Raw genomic sequence first — 18179 nt, forward strand, 5'->3', positions numbered from 1 at the left:
CTTAGTCAGCCACAGTCCTTCAGTGTTGGCCTGTACCTCCGAGAAATATATACCGAACAAGAGAGGTCCCAGGACTGAGCCTTGTGGGATGCCACTTGTAACTGGTTTGGAGTCTGACATGGCTCCAGCAATTCTAACCATGTGGGTTCTGTCCTTGAGCCAGTTTGCAACCCATCTAGTGACATAGGGTTTTATATTTAAGCTGGTAAGCTTATCTATAATGCCAGAGTGGGGTATTGTATCGAAGGCTTTTGCGAGGTCCAGGTAGGCTGTGAGGACCACCTTCCCCTCGTCAATGGCTTTGGTGACTGCTTCAAAGAAATCAACCAGGTTTAAGAGGTAGGATCTGCCCTTAAAGCCGAACTGGGTAGGATCCAGTGTCTGTTTGGAAACCTGAAACAACTTAGACACAATCTGATTCACATAAGACCTATCTTCAGGAGTTAGAGAAGCAGAAAACTCTCAAGATGTTGGCACAATTTAAAATAAATTTCTACATATAGCCCTGGTAATTAAAGATTCTGAAGTCTAGAGCAGAAGAAGAATTGCGCTTGCATAACGATGACACCGCTCTGCATACAGCACTATCTCTCCTTAAACAAGAGTTTATGACAAGAGGATACAAAGAATGTGATATAGAAAGACAGATTGAGCTGATAGATGTAAACCTTATTATACTAATGTAGGAATGACACAAATAAGACCGACAAATAATAATGATACTAATGCACATTCTGTGGGAAATATGAATACTGAGGTATTAAGGATGCCACTTACATATGCCAGTGACATAAATTTAGTATGTGATGTTATAAAAAATATAGGTCTTTAAAAAGACAACTCTGCTACAAGTCTACAGGTGTACATCAATATAATCAATCTGATAGATTGGGAACGTACATTTGTAGGAGATGCATGGCATGTTGCCATATACATGTGGGAGGACAGTTACAAAAGGGGTTTAAGATTGAAACAAACTTCTACGCTGATTGCCAGATGAAGAATGTGGTGTATTTTAGTTTTTGCGTAACCTGCTATGCCTTCTATATAGGAAAGACAAACTGTGTTTTTAAAGATGGAATATTGGAACACATGAGGGACATAAGGAATGCTAAGGAGAGCAATGCGCCTGCTATACATGTTAAAACTGAAGGTCCAGGACATAGTTTTAAATTCTTTGTGTTACAGTTAGTCCCTTTGAATAAGAGATGGGGTAACTTAAACAGTCGAACAGAAGCCATAGAACAAGAATGGATATTGAAGCTTCAAGATGATAGACCACCCGGTCTTAATAGTAAAGTATCACTGAAGCCATTTCTAAAAGCTAGGGCTTTAAAACATTAACCCCTCCTAATGTGAATGGAATAGATATATTTTTATAATGTATTTTACAAAATGTAAGTTTGAGATATGTTCTAAATTATATTTCTATTCTCTATGCATGACCCACAGTCAGTTTTTCACGTATGTATAATAATAATATATATATATATATATATATATATATATATATATATATATATATATATATATATTCTATGTTTTTGTACGTATACATCTTCTGTATGCTCTGTACTTAAATGTGTTTTATATTATATTTGTATGTATATATATATATATATATATATATATATATATATATATATATATATATAATCTGCACACACACACAGACGTATATATGTCTATATATTTGAGGTATATTGTTTAATGATTTTTGTGCTTTACTAGATATTACAGCCTTGGAGATGTATATGTCTTTTATATTGCACTAGCACTTTAATGCTCCTTTTAGTGTTTAATGTCTTGCCTCCCATTGGTTGGTTTATTAGGGAATCGTTTTAAATGCTATGTTATTTTAATTTATTGTTAGTCTGAAGAAGTGGGGTTTGTCCGCGAAAGTGCTTACTTTCTGTGTCTTTATCAATAAATATTCCTGCTGTGTGCCACTGACATCTTTTTTTTACAAGTTTATAAATGTGAATGTCTTTGCTTCTGCAGTGTGCCGTCACTGGGGCAGGCATGTTGTGAACACTCTGGATGCAGTAGCTAATCCAAAAGGTAAGGATATTTCTTTTTTATTTTATTTAACCTTTGTTGACAGAGTTAGTCCAAATAGGCCAATAGCCTTTTTTCAGGGAAGACTCAAGGATGTATTTATACTACAAGGGGAAATTTGGCCAAACTTGACACTCGTTTTGAGAAATGCAAAAAAAAAAAAAAGTTAACATACAATTTTAGACAGAAACTGAAAGATCATTAAAAAAGTACTTATTAAAGAATTTTTGTAATGAAGTAAAGAACATTTCTAAAGTTACCGATAATAGGACTTTGGGCAAGGACGTGGGACCATGAAGTGATTTTCAAAATGGAAAATGGCAAAATTACACATATTCCAAGCATGATTAATGTTGATGTTCATACACTTGTTGTTAAATACTGAGGATAACTAAGAATATGTTTTTTTCTGTGGGAAAGAGGGGCATTTGGTAACTAATTGTGATAAAAAACAGATGTTATTGATGTGGGGAAACTGGTCATGATGCTAAAAATTGTGAATAAAACATGCTGTAAATGTCAACAAATGAGAAGTGTATGGATGGATTGAGAGAAGGAGAAAAGTTTAGAATGTGATATAGATGAAAAAATAAAGATATAAAAGAGAAAAAAAAACAATGTCAACAAGAGGGACAACAAAAATATACAAGGGAAAGCAATGATACAAACCAAGAAATAAATATGGGTAATACACAAAAAGGAGAATGGGAGAATGAAGTGGAATAGACGTTGGTGATGGAGAAGAAATAAATGGGAAAATGATTAAAAAGAAAAGTTCAATCAGGAAAAGGGTTAAAACGGGAAAAGAAAATTTCAGGATTTAGGAATGAAAGTAAAAAAAAGGAAACAAACAATTTATTGTAAATTAAATAGAAGGGTGACAAATATCCTTTGGGTTTTATCAATTAATGTTAGCAGTATAAAAAATGTAATAAGGAGACTAACAGTGACAGAATGGTATAATGTGTGAGGTAGATTTGCCAGTACTGGAGAATATTAGGCTTTTAAATAAAGAAAAAGAAAGAACAGACAAAAATGTTATTGTCAGGGCGTGTAATACAGAACTTGGGTAATGAAATCTGGTCAGAGACTGCTACGTTATATAAGAAGGGAATACAAATTTTGGACTACACTTTAAATAAAGAAGATTAATGGCAGCAGATTTTAGCTAGGAAGGGAAAGTGTATAGATTAATAGCAGTATGCACATATGTATGTATGTATGTGTGTGTGTGTGTGTGTGTGTGTATATTATATATATGGGTCCCCCTTCACATTTCCAACATCTCAGAATGCCAACAATCATATGGCCAACATCATATGATCGACATCTGAAATGCCGACAATGCGGAATTGGTATTTCAGTACAGTGCGGAATGGAAAGATTTCCATTCCTGCATTGTAGTGCGATCTCGGAGTTGGTATATTAAAGTTACAGGGGGTGGGGGGGTGCAGGGGGGCGGAGTCACCCTGCTAGTAGTGTAAAGGAAGTTTATTTTTTTCTCCTTTTTCGCAGTCTACTTCCATTGTCGGCATTTCAAATGTCGATCATATGGTGTCGGCCATATGGTTGTCTGCATTTTGAGATGTTGGCATTGTGTAGTAGACCTATATATATATATATATATATATATATATGTATATATATATATTCTTAATCGAAATTTCAAAATCTCAAACAAGAAAGTAGAAACCCACTTAAGCAAAAGTGCACTATGGGTACAGAGTTTTTACCAAAGGGGATGACAATGCACTTTTCAGCATTGAGCTTGAGGCCATGGCTCTGACACCAGACATCTGTCTCAGTGAGGCCCTTCTGTAGGATGTCCATATCATTTGGGGACTCTACTATGGCTCCTAGTTTGCAGTCATCTGTGAACTTTGTTAGTCAAAGGCCTTCTGTGTTAACCTGTACTTCAGAGAAGTAGCTACCAAACAGGAGAGGTCCCAGGACTGAACCCTGTGGTACACCACTTGTCACTAGTTTGAAGTCAGATTTGGAGACTGCAACTTTTACAGTATGGGTTCTGTCAGTGAGCCAGTTGGCAACCCATCTTGTGACATAGAGAGTTATACCTAGTTTAGTGAATTTAGCTATAATTCTAGAATGGCGGATGGTATTGAAAGCCTTGGCGAGGTCAAAATAGGCTGTATGAACCACCTTACCCTCGTCTATGGCTTTGGTGACTGCCTCAAAGAAGTCGATCAGGTTCAAGAAGCATACTCTGCCTTTCACAAACACGAACTGGGTGAGGTACAGAGTTTGGAGGTTACCAATGTCTTTGTTTCCCAGTTCCATGATGATACATTCCATGGCCTTACAGACCAGGCTAGTCAGGATAATAGGGCGATAGTTCTCGGGATCAGCGGTGGCTCCCCCTTTGTGCAGTGGGATAACTGTTGCTGTGTGCCATTCAGTGGACACAAAGCCTGATGCGAGGCTATGATTGAACATGGTGCTTAGGTGGGGAGCCAACTCGTTCTGAAGTTCATGTAAAATGCAGCCTGGGATGTTGTCTGGTCCCATGGATGCTGTGTTTTTGGCGAGTGTTTTTAGAGAGTGCAGCTTTTACCTGCATAGTTGTGACTACAGGGACTCTGCATTCTTCCTGCATAGATATGGGCCCTTAAGGGGGTGAGACGGGGGGGGGGGGGGGTAAAGTTAGCACTGAACCTATCTGCCAGGATGTTAGAAATATCAGTTGGTTCTATAATTTTTATGCCGTTGTGCTGAAACTCACAGCAGATCTGGGTGTTGCCATTGAGATTCTTGACATAGCTATAGAATGCTTTGTGGATGTCCCTAGAATCAGTGGCAATTTTGTTTTCATAGCTATCTTTGGAGGATCTTAAAAGGGATCTCAGCTTCTTACTGAGGCTGACCAGGGAGCTCCTCCTCTCATGGGATTTTACTCTCTTTTGCAACAGTTTCTTCCTTCTGTTGTAGAGTGTTTATGGAAGGGGACCACCAGATTAGCTTCCTTTTTTTGGAGGATAGCTTCTTGGTTCTGTTTGGGATAGCATGATCCATGCACTCGTGTAAGTGCTTATAGAGTGCATTTGTGTAGGATTCAGCAGTTGTTACTGTACTGCCCATCTGCATGGGTGTCATGAAGTTCGCCACTTCTGTCTTAGGAAGCATGAAGTTGGCTTTGGAGAAATTTTTTACCGTGGTTTCCTTAATGGGGGGTGGGGGTGGGATGTGGATATCTAGGGTGATTAGCTTATGGTCGGATCTGACCAACAAGGAGATGACTTTAGGCGTGGAACACCGGTCACTCATGTTGGCAACGACTAGGTCCAGGATACAGCCCATTACTACGGTGTTTGGTTGAACCCTTATATTTTCCAGTATATCAAGAAAAGAGGAGTGGGAATCCTGGGGCATGGTGGGGGATCTGTAGCAAGCTACAATTTGGATTGCAGTTTTGCCCAGAGTTAGTTGCACTTGTATAACCACGGATGCATTCTGTTCCACTGCAGACCTGAAGTTTTTGTCCACTGTATTTTTCTGTAGTGTTTTCTGTTTTTCATCTGGTGGAACATGCAAGGAGCTGACAGTAAGGTAGCCTCTGAAGGTTCATCACTATTGGCCTTAGTTGTTACGGACATCAGGGACAGAGGCTGTTAAAGCAATTCCACACAGCTTATATGCTCTGGCCTAAGAACGACAGAGGAGTTGTCTGACACTCTTGTTTCCCTCACTTCCGCTTCTACAAAAGCTTTTTCTTTTGTTAGGGACTCTCTGTATAGCACAAATAGTAGTAGGGTGACACAGTGGTGCAGCAGCTAGCAATTCTGCCTCACAGCAAGTAGTTCTCTGGTTCATTTCTTTTTGTTGGCAAAGGTGTCTTCTGTGTGGAGTCTGCATGGCCTCCCCATGTCCACGTGGGTTTTTTTCAAGTGCTCCAGTTTCTTCCCACATTCCAAAGATATGCAATAAGTGGAGTGGACACTCTAAATTGTCCATAGTGTAAGTGCATGTATGTGGTATGGATGAAACAACTGCGGCAGGGTTAGCCACCCGATGGTGTGAATACTGGCTCTAGATGATGATTACTGATAATCTGGCACCCCAATCTTATGTGCATAATAAGAAAAAGGGGGCTGTGGATGGATGTACATCTAGAGTGCAAGTCAGTGGACATGGCTGACCTATCACCTGTATAATGACTGCTAATTAATTTTTGTTCAGACAGACGAAGATGACCTCAGGCCTGGCTATAACAGTCTTGGGTAGGAATCCCCGACATATATCGCATTTGGTAATGTCATGATTTAACCCTAAATATGAAACACAGTGATTGTGGAAGTCTTTATAAGGGACCTGATGTCAGCAACAGACAACTAACTTTAGCAGAGGTGGACATGCTCTATACTTCACAGAAGTCTAACTAATCTTTTTACTAGAAATCCAGATAACAAAGAAATAAGTGAAGTGCAGGCAAATGTCCCATTTAAACCAAGTATTTGAAGATATTTGAGATAAAGTGATATCTGCCAAGCTGACAGTGAATGCTACTCAGTTCAGAAAGTTTGGCCAGATGTCAGACCTCAGCATGCAGTAGCATTCCCTGAGGTTATGATGGCAGCAGTGATCTCCATTCAAGTTCTCATCAGCCATCAAATATCTGCTAGATTTTGAGGTCTTGAGGCATAATATGTCCTGACGACCTTTGACGCTGGCCTACTGGCTCACATGGGCATGGGAGTATACCAAAGGAAGAGAGTTCCCCATTTCAATTACTAGTCCCCAGGATAAGGCTGGTCATGACTGGGTTCCAGAGAATCATCTAGAGATAGTTTGGCACAAGAACAAAAAGCATTTATCTCCCAGAATAAGCAACAAGGCTCTCTCTCTGCCAATCTCAAGGTCTTTCACTGGTCCTCAAACCCTTGCTATTAGGAAGGTGAGTTCAGCACTTGAAAAAGTGCCTGGAGTCCTGGCTGAACACCAGACATACCTCATTGTGATTTAAGCCTAGACATTTCCTCTATGTATCTGTCTATGTGGCACTGCTCTAACTTGGATCTAGGGCTTTCATGATCTTTCCATTATTCTCTCCTGAGAACAGTTGTTGACGGAGTGTCATCTACGTGAAACTGGCTAATGTCTTCTCTCTTTTGATGCTTGTAGCCTGGGACTTGTGTCAATTTTCACCGTTAAAACCTATAGAAGCAGTGTCAATGTGGGTATTGGATGGTAATCTGTATGCCACATGGACAAGTCTACAGTGCTTAGGCATGCAAATGTAAGATTTTTACCAATAATAATAACAGACTACAATCAGAAATGTGCAAATGACAGAAAAGGAACTGGTGGCCTATAGGGAAATGATGGCTAGTTTAACTGCTGCTGTATATCACTACATTCATTAGTACAGGCTAGTAACCCTCATAGAACATGACATTTTGCTGTAAAAATATGTCAGTTTCTGACTTCTTCAGAATAACTACCCAAACAAAGACTGTCAAGAGGCGAGGAAGATCCTCAGATTCTGATTTGGGTTTACAGACTCACGTTTCAACTGCTTGTTTGTAATACTGCTTTTGTTGTTTGCACAGTGCTTAGTGTGAAACTGAACATGATTGTAATGTAGAAAGGTAGCACAGAAACACGGTAATGCTTCATCAGTGCTGGGCAAGATGTAAATGAGTGACCAATCATGTTTGTTAGGCTTGTAGTAAATTGCACGGTTAGAGGTAGACCACTTGCAAATGAAGTCAGTAACAGGAGACTCAGGGATATTGACAGGTCTCCTATTTGCAAAGAATGGGGTGTTGGCTATTACTACAATCAGTCATCATGTCTCTTGCTATCAGTGAAGGCTGGTCTGTCAGTTAGTAACAAGCTGACTGAGTGTGCTTCACTAGAATGCGAGTCAGCTCTAGTAAGAAGCGAGACAGATTTGAATGAACAGAGGTTGAAAAATGATGTCAGCTTTAACTGTATAGTAGTGTTTGTATACTGTAATGAGGAGAGCACATGGTCAGAATTTTCACCTGCACTTAAATGGTGATAAAGTAGAACGGGGAAACAAATAATGTATTTGATGAGAAGGATACACACTCGTGGAACAGAATTCTGGAGTACAGAACAAATACAATATTGGCTAAATTCAGAGTACTGCAGTTGTGGAGTATAAGTGTTGGATCATAAAGTAGTAGCATACCACCAAAAAGGGACATACAGCTGAAGCCGACAGGCTATTTTACTGGACAAAGCTAAGGGAACCTAAGGTGGGTAAGAAAAAACTCACCCATCCCAGTGGTTAAGTTGACAGATCTGTGGTGCTTGTTTCTTGCTTGACTTGGTCTGTAAGAATACTTCCCAAACAGTAAATCTTCACACTTTGTGAACTTTAAGACACACAGTAGGTTCAGTTCAATCAAAGGAAAGCTGGAGAAAAAAACAGGCAGGGTGTACATTCAGAACCACAGTGCTTCAAGTTATGGACAAAATATGACTATACAAACAGAGTGCCTGATTAAGCTAGCAGGAGGCAGGCTATACCGAAATGAGAGTTATAGCAATGATGAAAGGTTTAAATTCATTTACCCGTATTGCACTTGGTCGAGTGATCACATAATTGCAACTCTTCAATGAAAACTCGAAATGCCAAATTCCTGTATGCTCGAAATAAATCCTGAATTCGAACCTCCCTGCTGTTCTGGACCTAGGAACAAGTGTTAACATGGGTCGAGAAGGGACAGAGATTTGTCAGTCGGACATATAGGCAGTCAGCATTTTCAATGTTTGTATTTCAGATCGCACAAAGTGGATCCAACAGAGTGCAATATGGGTAAATTAATGTAAACCAGATGAAAAACACACATGTGCTAATGATAACTATCTGGAGGAGATCAGGTCCAGACAGACAAAGTACACACCACCTTCCCCAGCTTCAGAGAAGAAGGCTGTCACAGCAGAGTGTCTTGAGGTTAAGAGGCTGGTGGAAAGAAAGTGAAAACACTGATGAAATTTAGGTCAAAGGAGACAGCTGAGGTAAGAGGGACAGTGGGCAAACTCAGAAATAAGAATGAACAGCTGGCAGCTGAAGTGTGGAACAAAGAAAGAAAATACAACTTATGCATGAAAGTGAAGATGTTGCCAACGCTGTGTGGTTTAAGGGATAATGAAACAAAGGACAAGCACTAAACCACTAAAGTTGATACAGCTACTGCAAAGTGGAAATGCAGAAGTCTTGATATAGGAGGAAAAATGATTATGAAGTGTGGTGGCGGTGGGGCTGACACAAAAGGAACAGTACAAAACTAGAACAGAAAGAGAAGACGGCCAGAAATTTGTTAACTGGGACAACTAAGCAAAACACATTTTCTGTCCTAGTTTTGGCAGCCGCTGTTCGTCTTTAGATAAACCCAGAAAAAAGAGAAATGATTATGTAGAATTGAAGGAACTTGGTAATTATTTTGAAACAAAAGCAATACAAATATTTTAGAAAAAGCAGAGACTTTACATGCATTTTCCTTAATTGAATAATTAGTGGCAGCAAAATGGTGGAGTAGTTAGCACTGCTGTCTCATGGTTTGGTGATACTGTTTTGCTTCTTGTCTGGGGTGTTTTGCATGTGCAATCTGCTTATTTCCTCTTCATTCATGTGGTCTTTTGCTGAGTGCTTTGGTTTACATCCATATGCCAAAGTCAAGCCATTGATAAACAAAAAAAAAAAAAAAAAATGGTGATCCTCCAAATTACTTGTCAGTGCAAGCACAGTTGCCCCAGTGTGTTGTTATGTCCTGCAGATTGGTGTAGTATCGGAGATGCTTCTCTGCCTGGTGCACAATAAGTGATGAGCTAGGCTCCAACCCACATCATGATCAAGAAATGAATGCATCAGGATCGCAGAATGAATGAATAATGAGATTATGATCAGATCCTTACTTATACTGATCACATCACTCTAGTACTGTACACCTGTTTGACTGTTTGACATACAAATTTAAACCCATTAGAAGACAAGAAAATACAAATGGATGTAACAAAATGCAGTCTGATAACAATGACATACCTTACTGCCTTTGTGACTTCTGAAAATTGCATGAGATCATATTTCCTTAAAAGCTGGATTTTTGGCATGTGGCCCTACAATTTAAGCAAATGTTTAGTTCTACTTTCGAAACAGTGAAATACACACTACATTAAAATACAGAAATTTCAACATCTTATTTGCTACACTATTTTGCAAGCTTAGGCTGAATGAACAACAGTTCAATCCTCACAGCTTTGGAGTAATTCAATTGCATAACAAAGTTATATAGACTGATAAAACAGGAGACACTATCAATTTGCTTAATGTATTTCAATTCAGAAATAATAAACTATGAACTTATTACACAGGTTCTTTAACTAACAAGGTTCTCTCTCACCTAATGCACACAGTGTGCACTGCTCAAGGACTTCTTAAGAAGGTTTCTTATACCAACACTTAAATCTGGTTGATAGACAGCATACAGCTCTTCCCCATATGCAAGAACTTTGAGATGACCAAAAAGTTTTGATTAAGGAAGCAGAGAGAAATATTTAAGAAGAAATAGAAGCATTCATAGCAACACTGTTAAGACTTTATTCATTAATTTCTTAACTACCCCACTAGGCACAAGTGCCTCTTTTCAGGGAATGACTGTTTAAGTGACTTTCACAGAGTTACACAGCAAAGAGAAATTGAAGGAATTAGGAGCAAAGATATTCATTCCAACACAGGACTACAGGATGAAAAATCACGACTACACAATGACAAATCATTATAAGCAACTCCTAGAATGATGTATCATAAAAAACTATCACTTGGTGATACCAGTTTATAATCATCACAGCCAATCTTACACTAAAACACACTTGAATGAATAAGGTATACCCAATAACATATTTCATTCCAATAACAGAAGGAAATGCACTGGAGAGTCAATTAGTGTCTAGACAGTGTGCAAAAAAAGCTAGTGGTAACTAACCATTCACTGCTTCACCTTGACATTCCTCTAAAGTTAAGTCATTCAGTGGACTCCTACCTTCCAAGAACAATATCCATTCACACAGGTCATTTATTTTAAGAATTTCTTTCATTTACTCCACTAATTCCTTTATGAAAATATACTTACTGTTTTTTCCACTCATGCTGAACACACTTTATTACTCATTCCCTGCATCTGAGCAAAACACTATCGGTACCAGAAAATAGACTGAAAGAAGCACTTTTAGACCGCCTTCACTGAAGCAGGCAGACTATATGCAGTATGGACTGACGTAGGCACATCTATCAACAGAATCTTGTGGAAAAGTACTTTACTAAAGAAGATGCAGCTTCTACAAAAGACATACAGGGCAAATCATTCCACTAAACTGTGCACTATACTCCTGCCTCTTATATTTTAAGTATCAAAACTACACAAAGCTCACATCTCGGCTGGAAAGGTGGCTGATATTCTCGTCAGAAAAAAAGACACTGACACTACTCTTCACTTTCACCTGTGCAGCAGAGTAAAATTATGTACATACACATGGGAGGAGAACAGAAGAAGGAATTAACAAAAGGAAAGAAGGAAGGCACACCATAAAAATTACTGCTTACTTGATAAAGCCTTTGTAGGATACAATCTGGAAGGAAACTAATCACAGAGTAGACGCTGCAATGATTAACTCATTCACTCCAATGAAGTTCAGGAAGTTTGTACTGTAACTTCCAATGGGTGGAGCCGAAGCCTTTTGACAGAATCAAATTATGTCCTCACATTTCAAACAAATGTTCATATCTCTGGAACCATATGGGGTTATGAAAGAAGTATAAATGGCAAACCCTTCAGCACAAATTATTTTTAAAGTGATAATATTCTTTAGATTCTATGTCTTAAACAGAATTTTATAAGTCATAGTAACTATTACGTTTGTAATATTTTGTAAACAACTTACACTATCTCAGCAACCACTCAAGTTACACACATACTGTCATCAACATTTTATTCATCTAGCTGAGAGCTTTCATAACAGGCTAAGGAGTTCTGTCTGTGTTGTTTTTTTGAGATATTTAGAAAAATGTGAAAATTATATCTATATAAATTAATATCATAAAACAGTAGTTAATATCTCTTCACCTGCACTAGACAGAGGTCAAACATTAATGCAGTTCAGTTTGCCATTGTGTAAGCTTTAAGATTAAATATTTCAGAACCTTGTACATAGCACAGTTTTGGAATTACTGATGCAAATATGAACAAGAAAGTTGGATGCCTAGAGGCGTCAACAGGAGTTCACTGCAGATGCACCTAGAGGCTTCACTCGGATGTAGTGAGTTAAAATAAAATGGATTACATTTTAGCAAATTTTCTACAATTTCCTATTTACACACCCACATTATATTAACTTCATATTAACAAACTTGAAAAACTTTTACAGAAGTATTACACTGACGTATTTGAATTAATCTATTTTCCAGTCACCACAAAAATATACTCCTAATATCCCTAAACAAGAAAATGGAAGGTAATAAGTACAGTTTACAGATGTGATTGGTTAAAACTGAACGATGTTATAAATTTAGTTGATACGTTTAATAAACTTAAATTTGAATAAGAATAAACGTCTAAACATTCAACAAAGAAACAACTTTATATTTTAAAGAATTAATGGAAGTGGGCAAAGCCATGGAATGAATTTATCATGGAAATGATCAGCAAAAACACAGGCAACCTTCAGGCACTGGACCTAACCCAGCTTAGCTTTGTCAAGGGAAGGTTATGCTTACTAAACTTGGTGGACATCTTTGAGAAGGTCACCAAGGCAATGAATGAGAGGTAAACAGTGCATATCAGCTACCTGGTCCTGGCTAAGGTATTTGATACAATACCCCACTCAGGTATAGTTGACAAATTCACTGAAATGGGCATCAACTCCTACATAACTTGCTGAATTGCCAGCTGGCTCAAAGACAGGACCCAAGAACAAAGGACTGGTGATACCACCTCCACTAAGACACCGGTCAACAGAGGGGTACCTCAGGGCTCTGTGGTGAAACCACTCCTATTTGAAATCTACTTCTCAGAGGTAAAGGCTAATGTCAAGGGCCATTGACTGAGCAAGTACGCAGATGACTGCAAACTGGGAGCTATCACAGATTCCCCATGTCACAAAAATCTTACAAGAGGGTCTAACACAGAAGCACAGTCATGGACTAAAACTCAATGCCAAGAAATGCATTATAGTGCCTTTTGGGAAAATGGCCTCTCAGGCTAATTACTATTACAATCAGACACTCCTAACAGTTGACCAGGTACTCCAACAGCCCTAAGAGTAGACCCTGCAGTGAGGGATCTGGGAATATATACAAACAGTAATCTGGATTTTGACCAACATGTGGCCAACGCAGTAAGAAAAGCAGTCTATGTCACCCAACTTATAAGTAAGGGCATATCATCCAGGTCCAAGGAAGTTACAGTGCCACTTTATTCGGCCCTTATAAGACCCATCATGGAGTATAATGCCCCTTTCTGCATGCACCTGACCAGATATATGCCACAGTTGGAAAGCCCACATAAGACACTTAGCAGGAGGATCCAGGGTGTAAACACATTGTCCTATATGAGGATCCAGGGTGTAAACACATTGTCCTGTATGGATCACCTTAAAGCCCTATCTCTACACTCTGTCTCCTACTGGTTACTAACAGGCAATCTCTGCCTAGTATACAAGACGTCCTTGGCTCCAGCTCTGATGGAACCTTTCTACAACTGCAAAATGAACAGCATAAGAACCACTAAATCCAAGGATTTAAATTTGGTTTGTGACATAAATAAGACACTTTGGCAAGACAGATATGTGGCTCAGAGGATCTCCACACTATGAAAAAGGCTCCTATCCGCGTAACCCTGACCAATAGATGGAAATCAGAAATTCACCCTGGGTTTGGCCCTCGCGTCTCTGACAGAGAGAGCCAGTAATATACAAACTAGCATAACCCCCCCCCCCCATAACATCTAGAAAATTCCTAACATACCCACTCCCAAAAACACCCATGATACACAGAGACACATCTGGGATTGACTGCATAGCTGGGATGGTGTATTCTAATTATACAAGGATAGCACTCTTCAACCTAGCTATGAAAGCCCACGACAGGCAGTGGGGAAAAACGAAATTAATGTATCAGAGAAAAGTGTAAACCACATAAAAAGAGGTGGTCTTGAGACAATCTTTTACATAAGTAAGTGTATTGCATAATGAAGCTTAGAACTTAACCTAAAGTCTTAATAATGATATGAACTGAAAATGGTTTAAGGAAGCTAATCTGGAAGAAGACATTTGTGCTCAACTCCTTTGATAATTTTATACAAACATTTTAATGATTTTGCCTATTTATATGTGCTGGAATTAAATGCTTTGTTTGCCCACCAAGGTGGCTAGACTGAAGAGGTACCAGAGGATTTTTAACATCTGCATATTTAAATAAAAATTTAATTTATCAAGACAGTAACAATGTAGACTGTGCTGAAAAGGAGAACTTCTGACTGGTTAGCCTTTGATTATGGTAATGTTGATTCTGACCTGGCACTGCAACAATGAATCAGCTCTGTTTTTATACACATACTGGAAAAGTCATGGAAGCTAGCCAGCATGGAATGTGTGGGTACATATATTGCTTGAAATCTTAATTCATTGAACGCCTAATCGTCAAACCATAATCACCAAGCTACCTAGTCACCGAATGACTTAGTCATCAAACTGGAAATCATCGAAAGATTTTACTTGGCCATCCTGAAAAAAACATTGTGTAAATGACATGCCGACTGGCTGTAATTTACCCATTACCTCAATGGAGTGCAATCTCAGAGTTGGTATATTTAATATGCAGGGGTGTGTGCAGGGGGTCACAACCCCCCTGCAAAAACTTTTTAAAAAGTTTACCTTTCGCGGTGTTGGCTTTTAGGTGTTTAATAAATTAAGTGTAAAACTATATGATATAGACCTGAATGTGCTGTTGTGGACATGAAGATGACACAACAGTGTTCACCTAGGAATACTTAGCAAACAGCACAATAGGATACGGTCTAAAGGAAGTTGCTGCAAGCCATTCAATCCCTATATTTACAAAGCAAGAGCTATGTCTACATTTCTGGTATCGAGCTGAGTATTTTTAAGGTGGGCAAAAGAAAATGCGTCTTGTCTCTCATCCTGGTTATGATTTAATGGACAGGATATCAAGATGAAACTGAAGCCTGGCAAATATCCAGCTTCTTGTATGTAGATTATGCTGTCTTCTGCCCAACATATCCTGGAGTGGTTCTCTGTTGTGTGAAGAAGGTGGCATGAAAATTTAACAATTCCAAACCACAAGTTAGGTTTCCCTCCTGGGAAAGAACAGACTGCTCTCTGAAAGTTGCAGGGGAGCAGCTACCTCAAGTGAAGGAGTTTAAGAATGACATCTTGTTTCATGATTGAAGGCTGAGGGGACTGGGGCATTCAGCAGCAGATGGGTACAGCAGTGGTAGTACAACAGACACTGCACCAAAACGTGGTTCTGAAACAACAGCTAAGACACAGCAGAAAGCTGTCAAGTTATCAGTCTACATCTACATACTTTGCTATGGTAATACGCTTGGGATAATGGCCAAGAGGATCCCACTCAGCTCAACTTCAAAATGAAGAGAGCAAGATACAGCAATAATGTCAAATAACATCAATAAACAAACATTTCACAGTATGGGATATTACAAACTGTGCCCAAAATAAAAAAATTCAAATAAATCCAGCTAAATTATCTACAATCAATGCTTCAACAAGACAATGCATAAAGATCATATATTAAACGAAGCTGTCAAGCACTATCTGATATGTATGCGTAATGGATATGTAAACGTCCAAATTCAGTTCTCGTTAACTCTGATAAATATGTTCAGACAAGTGACAAGAAGCCAAAAGATCAGTACAAGCAATTCAAAAAGGTGGATTATTCAAACAATTATAAAATTCAAATAGTTTGCATTAAGCATACTACTCAGAAATTATAGTTCATCTTTAAAAGCGGCCCACTCTCTAAGATCAGATTTCATTTAAGTGTATTTTGCATAAGTCCAAAAATGCAGCCATACTGAAGCAGGCCTCCACAGTGTACATACAGTTTCAGTATATGCACCCTCATTCAAGAATACTGATAAGAACAGAATGTGCAGTACATTGAGAAAAAGTATTATCCTGGTTGGATAGTACAAGCCTTGGGAACCAAGGTTAAACAGGCGTGTACATTATAAGGAGAAACTTCAAACACAGTTAAGTTAGTTCGTTTGGATTGATATGCAGAAATTCACTGTGGTGCAATCCTCAGAAGTTTTATACAGACACTTGAGAGTGGTGCAGAAGTCAGGTCAAATATCCAGCATTCCAGAATACTCATGATATTATTCAGGAGGATCAGAATATATGTGCAGAAACTATAGACATAATTATCAGCACTGTTACTGGAGACAGTACATTTCTGAGTACAAAATTTATGGACAGTAGAATGAGTGCAGAAACTATGAACATTAAGATTTGATTCAGATATTTTTGATATCTAACTCCACTGTGCATAATAAAGCACTCTTAACCAAAATACAGTGTGTGTAGACTTTACTCTGAAAGGTACAAGAAGATTTGGTTCATAAAAGAGAGAATGGCACCTGTTCAGCAGAAGTTTGGGTAATTAACAGGTAAAGACATTCATTCCAGTTTCTTCCACTTATTTCCATCTCATTCCAGTATTTTACAGTCCTTTCAATTCTCACACACTCCAATAATGGTCTGAAAAGCAAGTGTCATATGCTGCAGTCTGTAGCTTCTTTATGGCCTACCATTAATGATCCAGCAAGTTCAGCTTAAGGTTCCCAGGAAACTATCCAAGATAGAGCAGTTTAAAATGCTCCTACAATGAAATAATACACTGGCAAGAAAACAATATTAACCTGTGCCAGTTCTCTTAGAAAATTGGGATAAAGTCTTGAAAATGACCCAGACAATCAGAGTTAGAGTAGGGGCTTGATGCTGTTGGAGATGACTAAAAGACAGGCTTGGTGGGGCTCTGTCTTCTCCAGTCTCTTTTGGGGGTGAGGGAGGGATGATGTGTTATTTGTGCAAGTCACTCACTGCACCCTGGTGGAGATAAAAATGTAGAATGTTGCTCAGGGGTCCGATATGTAGGAGGGTTTTAGCTACTGTCCCTGCTTTGGGGGGGGGGGATGCAGGGCACTCCCAGACTGCAGTTTACAGCATGCAGTAGTCTCATGGGAGTATATTAGCATGTAGGTGGTATGGCCTCTCAGAAGAAAATACCAGCTCAGCTGCAGTATGATGGACACTGCTTTTCTGGCCACAATGTATTTCATTCTGGAAGGGCAGGACCCATCCTGTGAAGAAGGTGCATGGCAGAAGTCCCAAAGTGAGAGATTTACTAATCAAAACTAAAACCCATCAAATTTCATGGATGTAACAAAAAGGCAGACCTGAGATAACTGTGTAACATTAATTATGAATGCTATGAAGTATCACGCAGCCAAGTTAACACATATCACAGTATATGACACAGACTGTATAGTGAGACTGCAAAATGTAGAGAATATAAGCACATCCATGTGCTATACTCAACAAAGTACAGCAGAACAAGGGAAACTGGCCAAGGGCGAGTACAAGATCACAGATACAATCTGCGGAGATTAGTTCCTCTGCAAGGTTGTGGAGCTCATTCTCCATGATACAGTAAGGAGTTCAGCAACCCAGAAGGATCCTGGGAATAGACCTTCCTGCTTTGCCATTTTTTACAGGGATCAGATGAGGTTTGGGGGGCCGTTATCGAGGATGGCACCAAGGCACTGCACAAGGCATAAAATCTGGCAGTTAGCACAAAGGATTAAGGCTCCAACCTGTTAACAAGCAGCTTCCTGCATCCTAAGGAGACAGAGTTTGAATCCTGTCACCTCCATTTGTCTGTTGTGTGACCCTGAGCAAGTCACTTAACCACAGACTGTTACTGGGTCATTCCTGAAAAGGGACATAAATGTATAAAATTAAAGACAAAATCCAATGAGGGATGTCCCAAGGCAGAACCAGCACACTCATCTGAATATTGGTGGCGATAGAGAAAT

General features: G+C 39.0%; 1 protein-coding gene across 1 annotated transcript in view; it reads right to left on the reverse strand.

Moving 5' to 3' along the window:
• PCID2 (PCI domain containing 2) overlaps positions 1 to 18179 on the reverse strand; it is a 593048-nt gene that overhangs the window by 114052 nt on the left and 460817 nt on the right. Inside the window, exon 12 of the mRNA XM_044071205.1 lies at positions 10088 to 10161. Coding sequence (XP_043927140.1) covers positions 10088 to 10161 — 74 coding nt within the window. The remainder of the gene's footprint in view (positions 1 to 10087; positions 10162 to 18179) is intronic.

Source organism: Protopterus annectens, chromosome 5.part0 (genome assembly GCF_019279795.1).
Source record: "Protopterus annectens isolate FY-2018-M chromosome 5.part0, PAN1.0, whole genome shotgun sequence".
NCBI classification, from domain to species: domain Eukaryota; kingdom Metazoa; phylum Chordata; order Ceratodontiformes; family Protopteridae; genus Protopterus; species Protopterus annectens.